The following is a 16378-nucleotide window of genomic DNA, read 5'->3' as shown; positions in this document are numbered from 1 at the left end:
CTCTCTGCTGTCACACACACACACGTTCCAGGGCCATGAGAGCTCGCTCTGTGCCTGCCTCGCCTCAGGTGATCCCTGATCCCAGTCCCCTGTACAATTACACATTCAGCACCACAATGTTTTTCACACTGTATTTCATGCCTCATTTGGCAACAAAATTAATTAAACTTTAAGTCAGCACCGAAGGAGTGCAGCACCTCTCTCCCCTCGTGCACACACGACTCCATTTGGTTAAGCTGATGTGCTAATCAGGGCTTGCTGAGTATTTGGGGACCTGCTGGCAGAGGGGGATCCAGATCACAGGGTGAGATGTGCCCCACACCAGCTGGGCTCTGCTTGGAGGGTTCACAGGCATCAGCTCCTGAGCACAGGCCACGTGCCACCAGCCTCTGGAAAAGCCCCCCTTTCCTAAGGTGCATTCCCAGCTCCGACAGCCCCGGGCACCACCAGGCACCTGCAGTCAGGCCAACACCACCCCAGGGGTCTGTGGGGCTCTGAGCTGCCCACTGCCTGGGAATCACAGAATCCTGGGATATCCTGAGCTGGAAGGGACCCACAGGGATCATCCATCCAACCCCTGGCCCTGCACAGACACCCCAACAATCCCCCCCTGTCCCTCAGAGCCTTGTCCAAACCCTCCTGGAGCTCTGGCAGCCTTGGGGCCGTGCCCACTGCCCTGGGGAGCCTGGGCAGTGCCCCAGCACCCTCTGGGGGAAGAACCTTTCCCTGAGATCCATCCCAACCCCCCTGGCACAGCTCCAGCCCTTCCCTGGGTCCTGTCCCTGGTCCCAGAGCAGAGCTCAGTCCCTGCCCCTCCGCCTCCCCTCGGGAGGGAGGGACACAAGTGGGTCACAGCCCATCCCAAGCTGATCACACTGAGGCACCTGCATGGATCCAGCTGGGCTGGCAGCCTGGGAATGTGCCAGGGAAACACCAGCACCCAATCCTGAGGCTGCCCAGGTCTCATCCCCAGCACACAGTGCCAGGCAGGCGAGTCAGTGCCCTTCCTCGGGGTCTGTGGGATGCCCCCTTCCTGCTCTGCTCTCAGCTCTTTGGAGGTGTTGGGAGAAGGCAGGACAATCCTGACCCACACAGCTGGGAATCCAACAGGCAGACAGAACCATGCAATGGTTTGGGTTGGAAGGACCTTAAAGCTCATCCGGTGCCACCCCCTGCCATGGGCAGGGACACCTCCCACTAGCCCAGGTTGATCCAAGCCCCGTCCAACCTGGCCTTGGACACTTCCAGGAATCCAGGGGCAGCCACAGCTGCTCTGGGAAACCTGGGACAGCCCCTCACCACCCTCACAGTGAAGAATTCCTTCCCAGTCTCCCATCTCACCCTGCCCTCTGGCACTGGGAAGCCATTCCCCTTGTCCTGTCCCTCCATCCCTTGTCCCAAGTCCCTCTCCAGCTCTCCTGGAGCCCCTTTAGGCACTGGAAGGGGCTCCAAGGTCTCTCTCCCTTATGTTAGAAAAGCATTGAAAACCTCACCTGCACCGGTGCCTTTGGGTGCTGGTGAGCTGAGAAAAGCCTCTCTAGCACATCCTTCAGCTGTGTTAACACTGCAGGGTTTGGTGCCAGGGGAGAGATGAAGCTCCCCAGAGCAACAAAACACCACTTTGCGCTAAATCCAACCCTTTAAGATGCCCGTTTGTTGTCTCAAACTCAAACTAGTAATAACACTAATTGCAATTTGAGTCTCCCTGCACACAAACACGAACAAGGGAGAGGCAACAGGCCGAGGAGCTGGTCACACGCGGGCCACGTGCTGGAGCAGGGCACCCCACAGGGCATGCAGGATTTGAAATTAGCAGCAGTGAGGTCCAGCAGAAACGCCTGCCAGACCTGCTGGGCCCCTTCCAAAGCCATCTCTCTCCTTTGGAAAGGCCTCGAGCCGGGGTGCTGAGCCAACACGTGCCGCTCGGGCAGCGCCGGGCGCGCAGGGTTCGGGGTGGGCTGGGGCAGAGCTGCTGCATCCAGCACCAAATCCCAGTGTCCTGCCTCCTGGAGACCATCCACACTGAGCCCCCGGCCCTGGCAATGGAGAAGAGAGCAGGACAAACAGGGCAGTGACAGCGGGCAGTGCACAGAATCCCAGACTGGTTTGGGTTGGAAGGGACCCTAAAGCTCATCCAGTCCCACCCCTGCCATGGGCAGGGACACCTTCCACTGGCCCAGGTTGCTCCAAGCCCTGTCCAACCTGGCCTTGGACACTTGCAGGGATGGGGCAGCCACAGCTGCTCTGGGCAACCTGTGCCAGGGCCTCCCCACCCTCACAGGGAGGAATTTCTTCCCAATATCTAATGTAAACCTACTCTCACCCAACAGGTCCTCTCATTAAAAGACAAGCAGGTGCTGGAGCTTGTACCTGTTCTTTGGACACACAGAAGGTGCACACCAAGCCCAGCCTCACCTCAGCCTCAGCCCAGGCTTTTTACACGTGATTTTTACATAAGATCCTGATCCCATCACAGCCCCCCAGCAGGCACAGCTCCACTGGTAGGAATTGCCTCATCAGAGGAAGGAAAGAGCTCTGCCAGGAAGAGAGAGCACTGCACTGCTTCAGCAATCCTGGCATAGTTAAAACTGTGCTTAAACAAGGTCTGTGGCAAATTGGCAGTTTCTAAACAAAAGCTGTCGCTTATCTCAGTACAGCTCTGGCACCCCCAGCATTCTCTGGGCTCTTTCCTAGTTCAAAATCCCAAATCCAGTCAGAAGGACTCTTCTCCAGGGCGGGAGATGAATGAAAAAACCTAAAAGAACCCCAAAAAACACCTTCCCCTGAAAACAGGCACCCCTTAACCCCCGAAGTCAAACACACACCGAGACAGGGGATTGGGTTATATTTGCCTCTCCCCAGCTGCTAGAGGAGCACTGAGCTGCTCTCAGGGCACCCCCACAGCATGGTCACCCTGGGCCTTCTCTTCCCCACCTCACTCCTCCCGTGTCCATTAGAGGACAGGACACCCTCACTGGCAGTGTTGCAATAAAATTCAAGGGGAAAAAACTGATTGTGGGGAAGAGAGAGACCTTCTTATTTCAAGACCCAGTTGGACGGGGCTTGGAGCAACCTGGGCTTGTGGGAGGTGTCCCTGCCCATGGCAGGGGGTGGAACAGGATGAGCTTTAAGGTCCCTTCCAACCCAAACCAGTCTGTGATTCTGTTCCAAACTCACTGCAAAGGCACAGAGAACCTTCTGCCCAGGTGGGGCAGCCCTGGGAGCAGGAACAAGCAGCCCAGGACACGAGGATCAGAGATGAGACTGGGATGTGGTGCTGGATTAAGGGACACAGGTGTGAAGATCTTCCCCTGCCATTTGTTCCCCCTCACTCGCTATTTCCTGCAGACCTGCACTCCCTGCCCCAGTTTTTGGGCCCCCCAAGTCTTTTCTTCCAGACCCTGCTTTCTGGATCCTGGTTAATGGGATGCACCCCACGGGAGACACAGGGAGCAGAAAGGGGAGAGGGAGAAGAGCAGGAGCTTCCCAAAGGCAAAAACAAAGCAGAAAGCTCGACTAGCACGTGGGAGATGAACCTCACTGAAAGTCCTCCAGGCTTTGATACTGGAACAGTCGGGACTGCAGCATCCTGAGGGTATCCCTGCCATACCTGGCAGCATCTTCCTACACCCCAGGAGTGGGCTCTGCCAGCAGCAGGAATGGAAGTGCTCCAGAGTTGTGGAGAGCAGTGGGAGCTGCAGGATCCGTCTCCTTCCAGGCTAACGAGACCTCACAGCTTTGCAAGCTTGACCTGTCCATGGCAAGGCTTCTCCATAGGATCATGGGATGGTTTGGGTTGGAAGAGATCTTAAAGATCACCTCGTTCCACCCCCTGCCATGGGCAGGGACACCTTCCACTAGCTCAGGGTGCTCCAAGCTCCATCCAACCTGGCCTTGGACACTTCCAGGGATGGGGTAGCCACAGCTGCTGTGGGCAAACCTGTGCCAGGGCCTCCCCACCCTCACAGCCAACAATTCCTTCCCAATATCCCACCTAACCCTGCCCTCCTTCAGCTTAAAGCCATTCCCCCTTGTCCTGTCCCTCCATCCCTTGTCCCAAGTCCCTCTCCAGCTCTCCTGGAGCCCCTTCAGGCACTGGAAGAGGCTCTCAGGTCTCTCTGGATCCTTCTCTACTCCTGCCTGAACAGCCCCAGCTCTCCTTTGATTTCCTTTGATAATGGCTAAACAGCAACATTTACTTTGAAACAAATGGTCACACCAACGGGCTGGCAAGCGAATTTTCCTGCTTTGCCCTTTTTGTTGTGGTGGCTTTGTGTTTGGTGTCAGTTTGAGGGTCACACACCCCACAAACACACAGCCCGGAGCCTGGGCACTTTCATGGCAAGTGCCAGTTCAAAACACCAAGTCCCATATTGCACACCTCACGTCTGCCTTTCATCATCCATCAAAATAGCAAGTGGAGCCCAGCACTCCCACTTCAGCATAAGCAAAACATGTGGGAACTCGAGGCAGTTTGTAGGAAAACGTGATACAGCCTTTCTAATAAAAGCTCCCGCTTTCCTCGCTATGGAAAACAGTTGCAAATGGGTTTCTGCAGCCTGAGACTCGACAGCAGGGCAACAGGGACGCTGTGCTTGGCTCTTCCCAGCCCCAGGTTCCATGGTTTCACTGCCAACCCCCCCAGCCCCAGGAGCAGAGTGGAGCCCAGCACCATCCTGCTCCCACCAGGGCACCAGACCCTGCCCGGCCCACTCGGGGCTCCCTGACACAGGGCTGCCTGCACACAGCAACTAATTAAACCTTCAAACGGCTCCCCCACAGCACCAATTAAAGAGACAACCCCAGCTTTCATAGAATTTATGACTTTCAGTGCTGTTGCCACAGGTATCCAAGTTTGAGCGTTGTTTAAAGCGGGTTTCAAAGGGGATCCGGGCTCGCCTCCCTCCGGGGAGAATCCATTTGCTTTGTTCACTAGACTATAACTTAAAATTTGTTACATGCACCAGCTTGTAACTCTTTGAAAAACTCCCTGCTCAGCCAGCTTCAAATGTACGTGATGAACTTCCCCCGATCAAAGCAATTCCCCCACGAGGAGCCTCAGCTCACGAGCGAGAAAGGACACAACAAATTTTGGGGTGGGAATCACGGCACAGGCCAGGAGGGGACTCCCCCCCAAATCCACCGGAGAGCCCAAGCCAAGGAGCTCGCTTCAGCACAAAGCAAGAAGAAAAAGGCATTTAATGGTGAATTAGCTTGCTTAAAAGGAAAAAAAAAAAAAAACAAAAAACACCCTATTTTTTTAGCAGAGGTTTTATCCGTTGTCTGTGAGCAGAAGACCCCTGGGCTCCTCTTCCAACAGGACCCAGCCCTGGCACCCCACACCAGGGATGTGGAGTGAGATGGTTGAACACTCTCCACATTACCCACAGATGGAAGTGCTGCTCCAGATGTGTTACCTCGCTCAGCCACGTGCCTTGGGTTCATCCCCCTGCCCTGCAGAGCCCAGACTCCTTTGCTGAGGCAAAGGCTCAGCCTGCACGAGAGCTCAGCAGCCACAAGGCACCAGCCCCAGCACAGCCCAACCTCGCTGCCTCCCGATGCTGCTGCTGTCCCAACAGCCCTCAAAACATTTCACCTTCCAGGTGAAATCCAGCCCCAGCAGTTCCCTGCCCGAGGCAGGTCGAAGGAAGCACTGCCAGGGAGCCGGGTGCTGCTCACATCAGTCACTTATGACCTGGGACACCGGGGAGGACACAGCTCACAACACCCAGCTCGGGGAGGGGTTGGCGAAACCGCTGCCTCGGAGGGCAGGACAAGGGGCACGACGGGCACGAGGGCTGGGTGTCCCGGCTAAAATAAACCCCAACGACCCACGGCCCGGGCTGGAAAACGCTGGTTTTCAGCTCCAGGCCCCGGGAGGACCAACTTCCCGCGGTGACCTATATGTGCTATAAATGCCGCAGACACGGGCCGGGTGACGTCAGCTCCAAACTCGTGGCAATTGTTGGGTTTCTCCTTGCCAAGAAAAGGCAAAGCGGAGGTGCTGAATTGTCCGGGCGGCGGGGGAGCGAAAGCAGTTCCTCCCCGGAGCATTTGAGGACAGAAATGAGGGAAACAGTGGCAGGAGCTTAAAATAAAAGCACAGGAGGCAAATAGGAAGAGCGAAGGGATCTCGAAGCTGGAGGGTTTGGGTTAACACTTTGGAATTTTCTGGCCCGGGGGAGGAAAACAGGTTCCCCTTGGCAAAGGGGCCACTGGCAGCTTGGGCAGGGCAGTCACCAGAATCATGGAACTGCTAATCAGAACCATGGAAAAGACTCGTGAGATCATAGTGTCCAACCCCACCATGGTCACCACTCAACCATGTCCCCGAGTGCCACATCCACACGTTGTTTGAACACCTCCAGGGGTGGTGACTCCACCACTGCCCTGGGCAGCCTGTGCCAATGGTCAACAAGCCTTCTGGTAAAGAAGTTTTGGATTTGAAAAGGATTTGAATTTGGGGTGATTTTACAGCTGGGATTCTCTCGCAGTGCTGTTTCAAATGCCTGTGCTCCCTTATTTGCCAGTCACACTTTGGAAGCAAGAACCTCATCTTGGCAAGTGGGGCATTTTGGATGGGAGTGATCAGTCAGTGCAGTGCCTTCCTCTCTTCACTCCTCACTTCCCCTGGGAAGGAAAGAGCCTTGAGGTAACAGCTCCTCTGGAGAGGAAAAATATTAAAAGCTACACACTGCTCCAGGATTTCCAGGAGAAGGAGAGAGATGGAAAGTGGGAGCCATGAGTTCCCATGTCCAGCCCAAATGCCATCAACCCAATGATGGGATCCCATCCTGTGTGGACAGAGGGATGAAACACCAATTTTTCTGGCACGTAGGACAACTTCAGTTTATTATCTTGGGCCTAATACAATGAGCTCAAATGATGAGATCCTGGCACTGAGACTCTGTGAGCACTGAGCTCAGACTTACACAAATCAGTGTTTGCTTCTCCTTTCTGGGCAGAGGTGGCTGTGGAGGGGAAATGCTGCTCTGCCTTCGTTGGTGGTACAGGCCCTGACTGAGCAGGAGTGCTGGAAACACAAAGCACAATAAAGATGAAGCCTTGGCCTTCCTGCACGGCAAGACTCAGGGAGCTAATCTCCAGGTCCAGATTATGGCTTGGCTGTGAGACACTCTGCTCCCTCAGCAAGTCCAGGTCCCCAAATCCAAGGACCATCTGCTTTTCACCCTCTGACCACATCAGGGTTAGTGAAGATTCGACTTCAAATCAAATTTTGAGCTGGATGGCTGGGGATGCTTCTGGGGATGAATCACCTTTGGGGATGATCAGGGCCAGGTTGGACTGGGCTTAGAGCAACCTGGTCTAGTGGAAGGCATGGCAGGGGGTGGAACTCCATGATTTTATGATTTTAACTAGCACCTGATTGCACCTTGCTGACTATTAGTGAATAAAGGTAGAACATCTACAAACTATGAAAACAACCACTTGCCACTATCTAGGACCTTGTTTAGACCCTTTGGATCCTTCTAACAGGCAGAGCACACCCCTGGTTGCCAGGGAAGGCCTAAATCAAACCATTACAGCATGGAACATCTCACTGATGTCTTCCTGCAGTCATTCACCCCACCAGCAAAAAGCCAAAGATTCAGGGACAGGGAGAATCCCCAAAGCCAACACGAAACGTATCCCCCGCCCTGAGGTGAGGCCAAGGGTGGCTGCCCCAGGGATAACTCTGCTGCTGGAGCAAAACCTTTCCCTGAGCTGAATTCCCAACCCAGGATGCTCATGGCAGGACGAGGGAGCCTCGGCAGAGCCCACGCCTGGGACAGCAGGGATTGTGCAATGTCCTCCAGCCCAGTTGTATAACAGCAGTGCTCTGCTTTCACGGCTTCTCCCAGGCAGCCCCAGAGAGCAGCAGCCCAGAGGAAGGGTGGTGTCAACGTTACCTTTCACTCACCCGAAAGCAGAGCAGGGGGTGGGGGGGGCAGAGGTTTGGTGCCGTTCCGGCGGCTGCCGAGCCAAGCAGGGGGGGTCCGGCTGTGCCTCTGCTCCTGGCCAGCACCACAGGCCCGGCAGCCAGGCCAGGCTCCGAGCAGGAAACACATGAATGCCATTGCTCCTCTCCCCCAGCGTGGAGCTCGTCTTTTGTGGGATTGTTTTAGCAGCAGAAGTCGCGCAAGGAACACTCGCTGCAGAGATCGGCTTCCATCTGGGTTAACCCCAGAGCTTTCCCCCCTCCAATTTCCTCCAGCCCACTCAACAGCTTCCCTCCCTGGAAAAGTGTTTGACGTGCAGCTGAACAGCTCAATCCCAAAGCAGCACATTTCCCTGGTCAAAGAGGGCACGAGGGCAGGGCAGGGCAGGGCACAGCCCCCCATCCTGCTGCTGCACATTCCCCAGTGCCCCACAACACTGATGCTGGGGCACCAAAGGTGCTCCGCAGAAATCTCCAGGATGGCACAGCATGGCTGTTCCACGTGGCCAGGGGTTTCCCTGGACAGCTGGAGTCAGCCCATGGTAGAGAAGGCTGAGTTTTAACCATCCACAAGGTGTTCAGCAAGAAGGGCAAACGAAGGAACTTCCCACGTGTCAGGGGCCGTGTGAGCCCCGCACGGAACAGCCTCCTCAGGCATCAAAAATCCAGCACAGCACTGCCCAGGAATTCTCCACTTCAGCCTCAAACCCACGAGCAGCACATTTCCCATCAGACATCTGAAGCCACACACCCTGCAGAGTCCCCCATCACACCCAGATCACCAGCCCCCTCCTCCCCAGAGCTGCCCTGCTCCCAAAGCCCTGGGATGTTGGCATCCCTGGCCCCCTCTTGGCACCCTGGAAGCATCCAGCCAGGAGGGTTTCACAAGATCCCTTTGGGAATGCCGAGATCCCACCCAGGGAGCCTCTAGAGGGACTGCAAGGAGCAGACACCCAAACTGCAGCCGAGCCCCAGGAATGAACCACCACCACCACGTCTTCAAAAAGGAACAGCAAAAGTCTTCCAGGGCAGTGCAGACATGTCTAAGCAGCTTAGAGAACAGCCCTGAATGTCTGCTCCCAGGATCCTGGAGCGGTGGGACAACAATCTCCAGCTCAGGCAGCAACTTCTTAACAGGAGACAGATCAGCAAGAGCAGCTTTGCCCACCCGGAGACACACGGAGCAACGAGAAAATCATCCAGAGAAACAGCAGCAGATCCATCACCAGAAAAACACACAACAGAACTACACCAACCCCTCCTTTGGTGTCTCTGGAACCAAACACAAATTTATTGCGAGAATCATTATGGTATTAGGGAAAAAAAAAAGTAAGATGACAGTACCTGATCCTCCAAACTGAGTGCTCGCTAGGGTCGTGGGTCTGTTTTTTCCATTAGCCACTGGCAGGGGAAACATCTAGAAAAACAAGAAGATGAGAGAGAAGGGAAGAGAAAGAGATTTCAGTCTGTTAGTTTTACTGTGCTGCTGCAAAGGGGTCAGATTGGGGGAGGAAAGGGGGAAGAGGAGCACTTTATTGATGCAAAAAACTTCCCTCTCCTTGTGTCCCTGCTCCATGGATCAGCTGCAGGAGGGGCAGGGGAGCAGCTCTGCACTAACACACACAACCTGACACGGATGGGGTCACAAAACCAAGTCAGACAGAGTTCAAGAAGCGTTTGGACAGTGCTCCCAGGCACAGGGTGTGACTCCTGGGGATGGTCCTGCGCAGGGACAGCAGTTGGACTCGCTGATCCTTGTGGGTCCCTTCCAACTCAGCACACCCTGTGATTCTGTGATGCTCCTGTGTCCACAGCGTGCCTGGTTCCTTGGGTGCAACCAAAACCCAGCCCAGAAGCATCAGTGCTGTGGTCAAACCCAGCAGGTTCTTCCCTAACTCGCTCACCAGGGCCCTCCCTGCAGGTGCCCACGGGGCCGACCCCACTCACAGAAACCCAGCGGAAAAACGACCCTGCAGCACCCTGAAAAGCTCATTTCACCCCTCCCCATCCCAGCTCCCACAGCACTCCAGGTCTCATCCTGTCTCCCTGGACACACACAGTGCCTGGGCAGGACGTGGGCTGCCCGTGGGTCTGGCTGGCACAGGCAGAGATGAGTCAGCCCCAGGATCTGGCGGTGCCCAGCTCGGCGCCAGCCCCGCGGGATGAGCCCTCCAGCTCCCAGGGCAGCTCCCACCCCGCTGCTCCAGGGGCTCCAGCAGCCCCAGGACCCAACACAGCCCCGGGGGCTGGGGGGAGAAGCTACTCCAAGTGCAAAGGTTTCAAAAATGAACCTATTTTACGGTATTAGTCGCTCTGGGGACTTGTTTGCTCTGTTGCTGCAGCTTCAGCATCACAACTGAGCTTTCTCCTGCCAGGAGCTTCCTCAAAAACACTGCACACCTCGTCACCTAACCTGTATAAATATTTTTAATAAAAGTTGGGAGAGTTTCAGAAGCTGCTATTTAATAATTTACATGCACCTGCGTGCAGCAGAAAAGAAAACTAATTCTCCTCCGCACAAATGGAGCTCCAGCCAATAAAACAACTGGTGGGAAAACGTTTAGTGAATTAACATTTTAATATCCTTTTTCTACTCAAGATACTTTCACCACCAAGTCATTTGAATTTTTATTATTTTTAGCTTTGTAATGTCTGAGTAACTCAAAAGTTTAATGCTTTGAAGATTAAACAATGTAATGGCACAAGAGCCTACAGAAATGCAGCGTTTCATGCCCTGACATAGCTGATGTCTGGCTGTGGTCAGAAACATTCCTTTGTGCAGAGCAGTCTGCCCAGCTTTGTTTTCACAAATGCTGGGGAGAGAAAAAAAAAAACAACAAAAACCAAAACCAACAAAATACAGTTAAATGTGGTAGAGATGCAAAGAGAGCAGTTAAGGAACCAACTGCCATTCATAAAGAGCACAAATTTGGGATCATATATATGCATGCACGGGGTGTAGATGTTCTATATACGGATTTAAACAAAGGTGTAAACAGTGTTTAAGCATCCTGGCACTGCTGCCAGCACCTGCCCACACTGGGCTGCCCAGGGACCCCCACCATGGAGGTGCCCCACGAGGGGAGCCCCTGCTGCCCACCCGAGGGGCTCCAGAGGTATTTGGGGTGGCCCGGCAGCCCCACCATCAGATGACACTTGTTTCCTCAGGAAGTTGGGCTAGAAAATAAAAACAAACCCTGACACACCGAAGGTTGCAGCCAACCTTCCTCCCTGCACTGCTGCAGGGCTTCCCTTGCAGGGCAGGGGGTGGTTTCTGCAAAGACCTCCACAACTACTGCAAATGGAATTTATGGGGCCGGTCCCACCCGGGCTGTGCTCACTCAAGGTAGGGAAGAGGATTAAGTGGTTAGGAACTCCCTTTCCAAGGGGCAGGTCTGCATGTGCAGGGGATGGGAATGCACGATGAACCCGGGCACCCAAAAAAAGAAATAATAAAAAAAACCCCAACAAATGAAACCCCAAGGCACTGCTGGCTCGTTTCCATGAGCATTTCTGCTCAGCACTTGCTGAGGCTGAAAAACCCCAGGTTTGAGCACCAAACAGGAGTGGAGAAAATGAACAGCCTTGTTCCACTGTGCACCCAGAGCCTTCTGCTTCTGCAGAACAGAAGGTGGGTCCCCCCCACCCCTGGTGATCCCCAGCACACCCAGCATCCCTAAAACACCCCCACACCCCGGGGATGCCCTCCCCTCCTCTGCCTGCTTTCAGAGGTGTTTTGAGGCTGATGCAACACCTTCCTACTCTCCCTCCCCAAGGGATTCAGGAGTCACAGACCCCTTCCCACACCAGGGCACGTGGGGATGCCAAAGAACAGAATCCTGGAATGTCCCGAGTTGGAAGGGACCCCCAGTGATCATCCAGTCCAACCCCTGCCCTGCACAGGACACCCCAACAATCCCACCCTGTCCCTCAGAGCGTTGTCCAAACGCTCCTGGAGCTCTGGCAGCCTTGGGGCCGTGCCCACTGCCCTGGGGAGCCTGGGCAGTGCCCCAGCACCCTGTGGGGGAAGAACCTTTCCCTGAGATCCATCCCGACCCCCCCGGCACAGCTCCAGTCGTTCAAGCAGGGTGACGGGGAGGGGGGAACCCCGGGTTACCCCTCCACACTCATCACCTGGCAGCCCCAGGAAGTGTTTGGGGTTTTTCTTTTTCTTGCTCCCAGCCTCTTTTTCCCCCGGGGTGTGGGCTGCAGCCCCGAGGAGCCGGCACAGGGCACAAGTCATACGTGAAGTGCCGCCTGCCCTCGCTGGCGTGCGTCGCTCGCAGGCAAAGTTCATCCACCCACTGCAAATTTCCTTTCTGCTTTTAAAATGCTGCTTTAAAAATAAACTGGGGGGGGGCAGGGAGGAGATGAACCGGAGCTGGCACCTACGGAGGGACCCAGGCATTGAGGAGGGACCCAGACAGGAGCTCTCAGGGGTTGTAATTGGGTCATTACTTGGCCTTTGTTAGATTTGAATAAATGTAGATTGAAACGGTTATGTAAAATCCCCCATCTTAAGTCGCTGTCTTTGGTTTCTCAAGTCCTACCTCCAGCCTCCCTGAGAGCTGACAACTTCTGCACACCCTTGTAGCTCTATTTCCACCCCTCCCAAAGAATTTATTCTCCATCCACTTCTCCCAGGGCAAATCCAGCACATGGGAGGATCCAAACACCCGCACCCTCCCCCGGGGAGGTTACAGCCAAGACACCCCAAACTTTCACCACCAAACTCATAGGCAAGAAAGAGAATTTGCCAGACACAAGGAACATCAAGCAGCATTTCACATATTGTGCACTTCTACCAGTGCATCACTTTTCAAACTAAATCAGTTTTCATTTTCTCCCCTCTCCCACTTTTTGAACTCCAGGCTGACCCAACCTCAAGCCTGAACTCCAAACCTGAAATCTATTTTGCAGCGTGCAAAGTATCCAGCTGTTAATCTGGGGAGAAGAGGGAATTCAGCTCAAAACCCACTGCCAGCAGGAGGACATTCTATCTGTGTTCACCTAAGACAGACCTTCCTGACTGCGGCCCCAAACACCCACTGCGGCCTGGAGTCAAACTTTAAACTGCTCCGCTCCGAACAAAAGTGAGAGGTTTATCAGGGAAGGGCAGGCATCGGGCCTTGGCTGGAGCAGGGCACAGCTTCAGCATCCTCCAGCATGGCAGGAGGAGCTGCCTGAGCCCTGCTTGCTGCCAGCAGCCAGGCATTCCACCCCCGCTCCCAGGGCTGGAGCAGCCACGGGGCCGGAGCGCGGCGGGGAAATGAGCCGGCAGGTCCTGTGCGACTGCTCAGGCCTCTGCCCACCCTGCACCGTCTCACAGAGCCAGAAACCCCCTCTGACAGCAGCCTCCCCGCAGCATATGGTTAATACTCTGCTAATAATCATGGCTGTTAACAGCATCTCGCTCCTGCCAGAGCCCCCGGCTGGCACCGAGCCGCTGCCGCTCTCCGGCTCCGCGGGCGCTCGGCGGCACCGACAGACCCCCCCGGGGCTGCTCTGCTCCAGCTCGGCCATGCCCAGGGGTGCCCCTGCCCTTGGAGCATCCCAGCCCAGCCAGGATACCTGCCCACACCTTCCCACAACACACCAACAGCGGAACAGATGGCCTGGGATAACCAATAACCACGAGTCACAGAACAGCAGAATGTCCCGAGTTGGAAGGGACCCGCAAGGATCATCCAGTCTAACTCTGGGCCCTGCACGAGACACCCCAACAATCCCACCCTGGCCCTCAGAGTGTTGTCCTGGAGCTCTGGCAGCCTTGGGGCCGTGCCCACTGCCCTGGGGAGCCTGGTCAGTGCCCCAGCACCCTCTGAGGGAAGAACCATTCCTTAATATCCAAGTCCTTGTGGTCCATCATCTCCCAGGAGCACAGGCCAAGGGCAGCTCCTGCTGCACGAAGCCTGCACCTGCCAGACTGACCTGGCAGCCCCCAAAGCCCAGCCTAATCAGTGGGCTGAGCTGCCCACTCGGGTGGATGTGCAGGATGCTTTCTGGAAAGCTCCTCTCCAGATTTGCCAGCCCGTCCTGGCTGGCTGCCAGGGAGCAGCGGTGAAGGCAAGCTTACAAATTACCTGCACTTTGGGGCAATCATAAAAGGCAATTTGTTCAAGGGTAGAGGTAAGTGTGCTGCCATGCACACCCCAAAGCAGCCATGAGGCTGCATTGCTGGGCCTTTGGTTCCAGCTCACATAGAGAATCCCTTGATTTTTGCCTTATTGGGAAACTGTGTTGCCCAAAGCTTTGGGGGAGCTCAGGATCTATGCAATGGTATTATTTATGGACAGGACTGCAAGCCCACTTTATAGCATCTCACACGACCCTGCCATTTAACGGCCCAGGAACTCAGACCACACTGTGCAAACCCATTATGGCCAAATCTTAAAATTCCCACAGCAAAACACCGCTCAGGGCTGGACCACAGGCTACTGGGGCTGAGCACATCTTCCCTAGAAAAAAGCAATCCAAATGCTGATCTGAAGCAAATGCTTCCAGCTGCTCTGAATATCTCTAGATTTCCTTCCCATCTCCTCTCCTGGAGAGGATTGCAGAGCTGATGCTCCACTCCTGTTTATTCAAATTAAAATATAAATATATTTGGAAGAGGGAGCTTTGTGGACAAAAATCCTGTATCCCAAGGACACAGAGAGAGCAAATCATGGAGGAGCCTCTTTGATGGACCCACCATGTACAGTCTAGGAAGCTTTTCCATTTCAGCTACTCATCCTGGAGGAGAGATGTTAATGTTGCCTTTATGCAAACTCAGGAGAAGGGTGTGTGGAGATGAGGGTTTGTGAAACAGAGCTGGCTCTGGTCCAGGCTGCGCCGGAGCCCATCGGCCGACTGATCCTGGAGGGAATGTCTCCGAATCATTTGCTGGCAAATGACATTTGCAGGCCCTGCTGCTGCAAGAGCAGCCGCCCCCGGTGCTGCTGCACGAGCCTTTACACCCACACAGGACCAGTCCTGGTCCCTCCCGGGTTTACACCAGTGTAAAAGCACCGAATCTGAACCCAAATTTGGTGTGGATTCATCTTCAAGGACAGGAACACTCGTGTACAGAGGGAACAGGTCAGGGCCCCTCCAGGGAATACAGATCTGAGCATGCAAATGAGGATGAGTCGTTAGGTTTGAAAAGGTCTTGGGGTTTTTTTTCAAGCTCTGAATGGTGAGTGGGATTGGATTTTTTTCCAAGGGGAGAAAAAACAAACTGGAAGCTGCTGCAGCCCCGGCCGAGGAGCAGATTCTGGGTTACTGACCCTAAGTGCAGTTCAAAACTCCCAGTGCAGGAGATGGAAGGCTCCAGGGCTCCTGCCAACCTCCAGGACCTCTGAGAGGGACAAATAACCACACTGCTGCTCCCCAGCAAGCCCTGACCTGACTCCTGGTTTTACAGGAACACTGTCACTGCAGCCCCTGCACCCACTGTAAAACATCCCACTGCAAAAGTCCATCACTGGTAAACTCACAGAACCAGCCTCCCAACAGAAGGATGAAACTGGGAGAACTGGGCCTCTCCTGCAGGAGAATTGCTCTTGTGAGGGCTGAGAGACCTCCCCACCAGCACGAAGAGGTACAAACCCCAGCTGTACAGAAAGGTTTATGTCCCGCTGCTGAACCTCAGGGCACGGATGCAGAAAAGCAGATGAGCCTCAGCACATCCACAGGTGTCACAGGTACCAGGACTGCAGGTGACCTTAGCTCTGCCACCACTTTTAGTCCCTTCTCCAAGGGGCAGGACATCCAGCCCAGCAGGGCCGTGGGCTGGGTGACCCAGGCCAGCCCAGAGCCACAGCGGTGACACTCCTGGCTATTCCCCCTCCTGGGGCTGTTGTTTCTATCTCTGCAGCACGTTTGCTTATCTAAACAGCAAGGCACACGCTCTGAGTGCCATGAGGGTGCAGCACACAACAGAGGAACCCAACAGACAGTTGTTTGCTTTCGAACACCAGCTCTGCCCTCCACGAGTCACCTGCCAAGGAGAGGCAGCACCGCTGGCAGCGCCACTCGGGACGTGCCAGGGACTGACCCCCCTCTGCCGTGACTAAAGGGACTTCTCCTCCCTCTGAGCTGTGCACACCCTTCGGGGGGAACTCTTTAGGTCCTGTTGCTTTGAAAATAAACAGCTCCTAAACGCAGCTCAAGGTTTCCAGGATACAGAGGAGCAGAGCATGGGGAGCACAAGTGTCCAACTCCTGCAAAAATAACGCGCCGGAGAGCTTGGACACGTTTCAAACTGTGACAAAATAACCTGTGGGAGCAAAAGTTTAATAGTCTGGATCTGGGGAGAGGAAAAAAGCTTGATTAATCAGCTACTGAAGTTACATCTCTGCATGGCTGCAGAAACAGTCACCCAGTGAGCATTTAAACAGAGAACACACAACTCCGTTAATTCCCCCAAAATTTCCCATCCAGAAAAAAAAAAAACCC

General features: G+C 54.7%; 1 protein-coding gene across 13 annotated transcripts in view; it reads right to left on the bottom strand.

Annotated features, from left to right (window-relative positions):
* Positions 1-16378, bottom strand: part of TCF3 (transcription factor 3) — an 85486-nt gene that overhangs the window by 66484 nt on the left and 2624 nt on the right. For all 13 annotated transcript variants that reach the window (XM_039387566.1, XM_039387568.1, XM_039387571.1 and 10 more), the window contains exon 3: positions 9284-9356. In XM_039387566.1, the coding sequence (XP_039243500.1) occupies positions 9284-9356 (73 nt within the window). The remainder of the gene's footprint in view (positions 1-9283; positions 9357-16378) is intronic.

Source organism: Pipra filicauda, unplaced genomic scaffold (assembly GCF_003945595.2).
Source record: "Pipra filicauda isolate LSUMZ 115617 unplaced genomic scaffold, ASM394559v2 scaffold577_size276649_pilon, whole genome shotgun sequence".
Lineage (NCBI taxonomy): Eukaryota > Metazoa > Chordata > Aves > Passeriformes > Pipridae > Pipra > Pipra filicauda.
The sequence above is the reverse complement of the archived record's forward strand: the minus strand, read 5'-3'. Positions and strand labels throughout refer to the sequence as shown.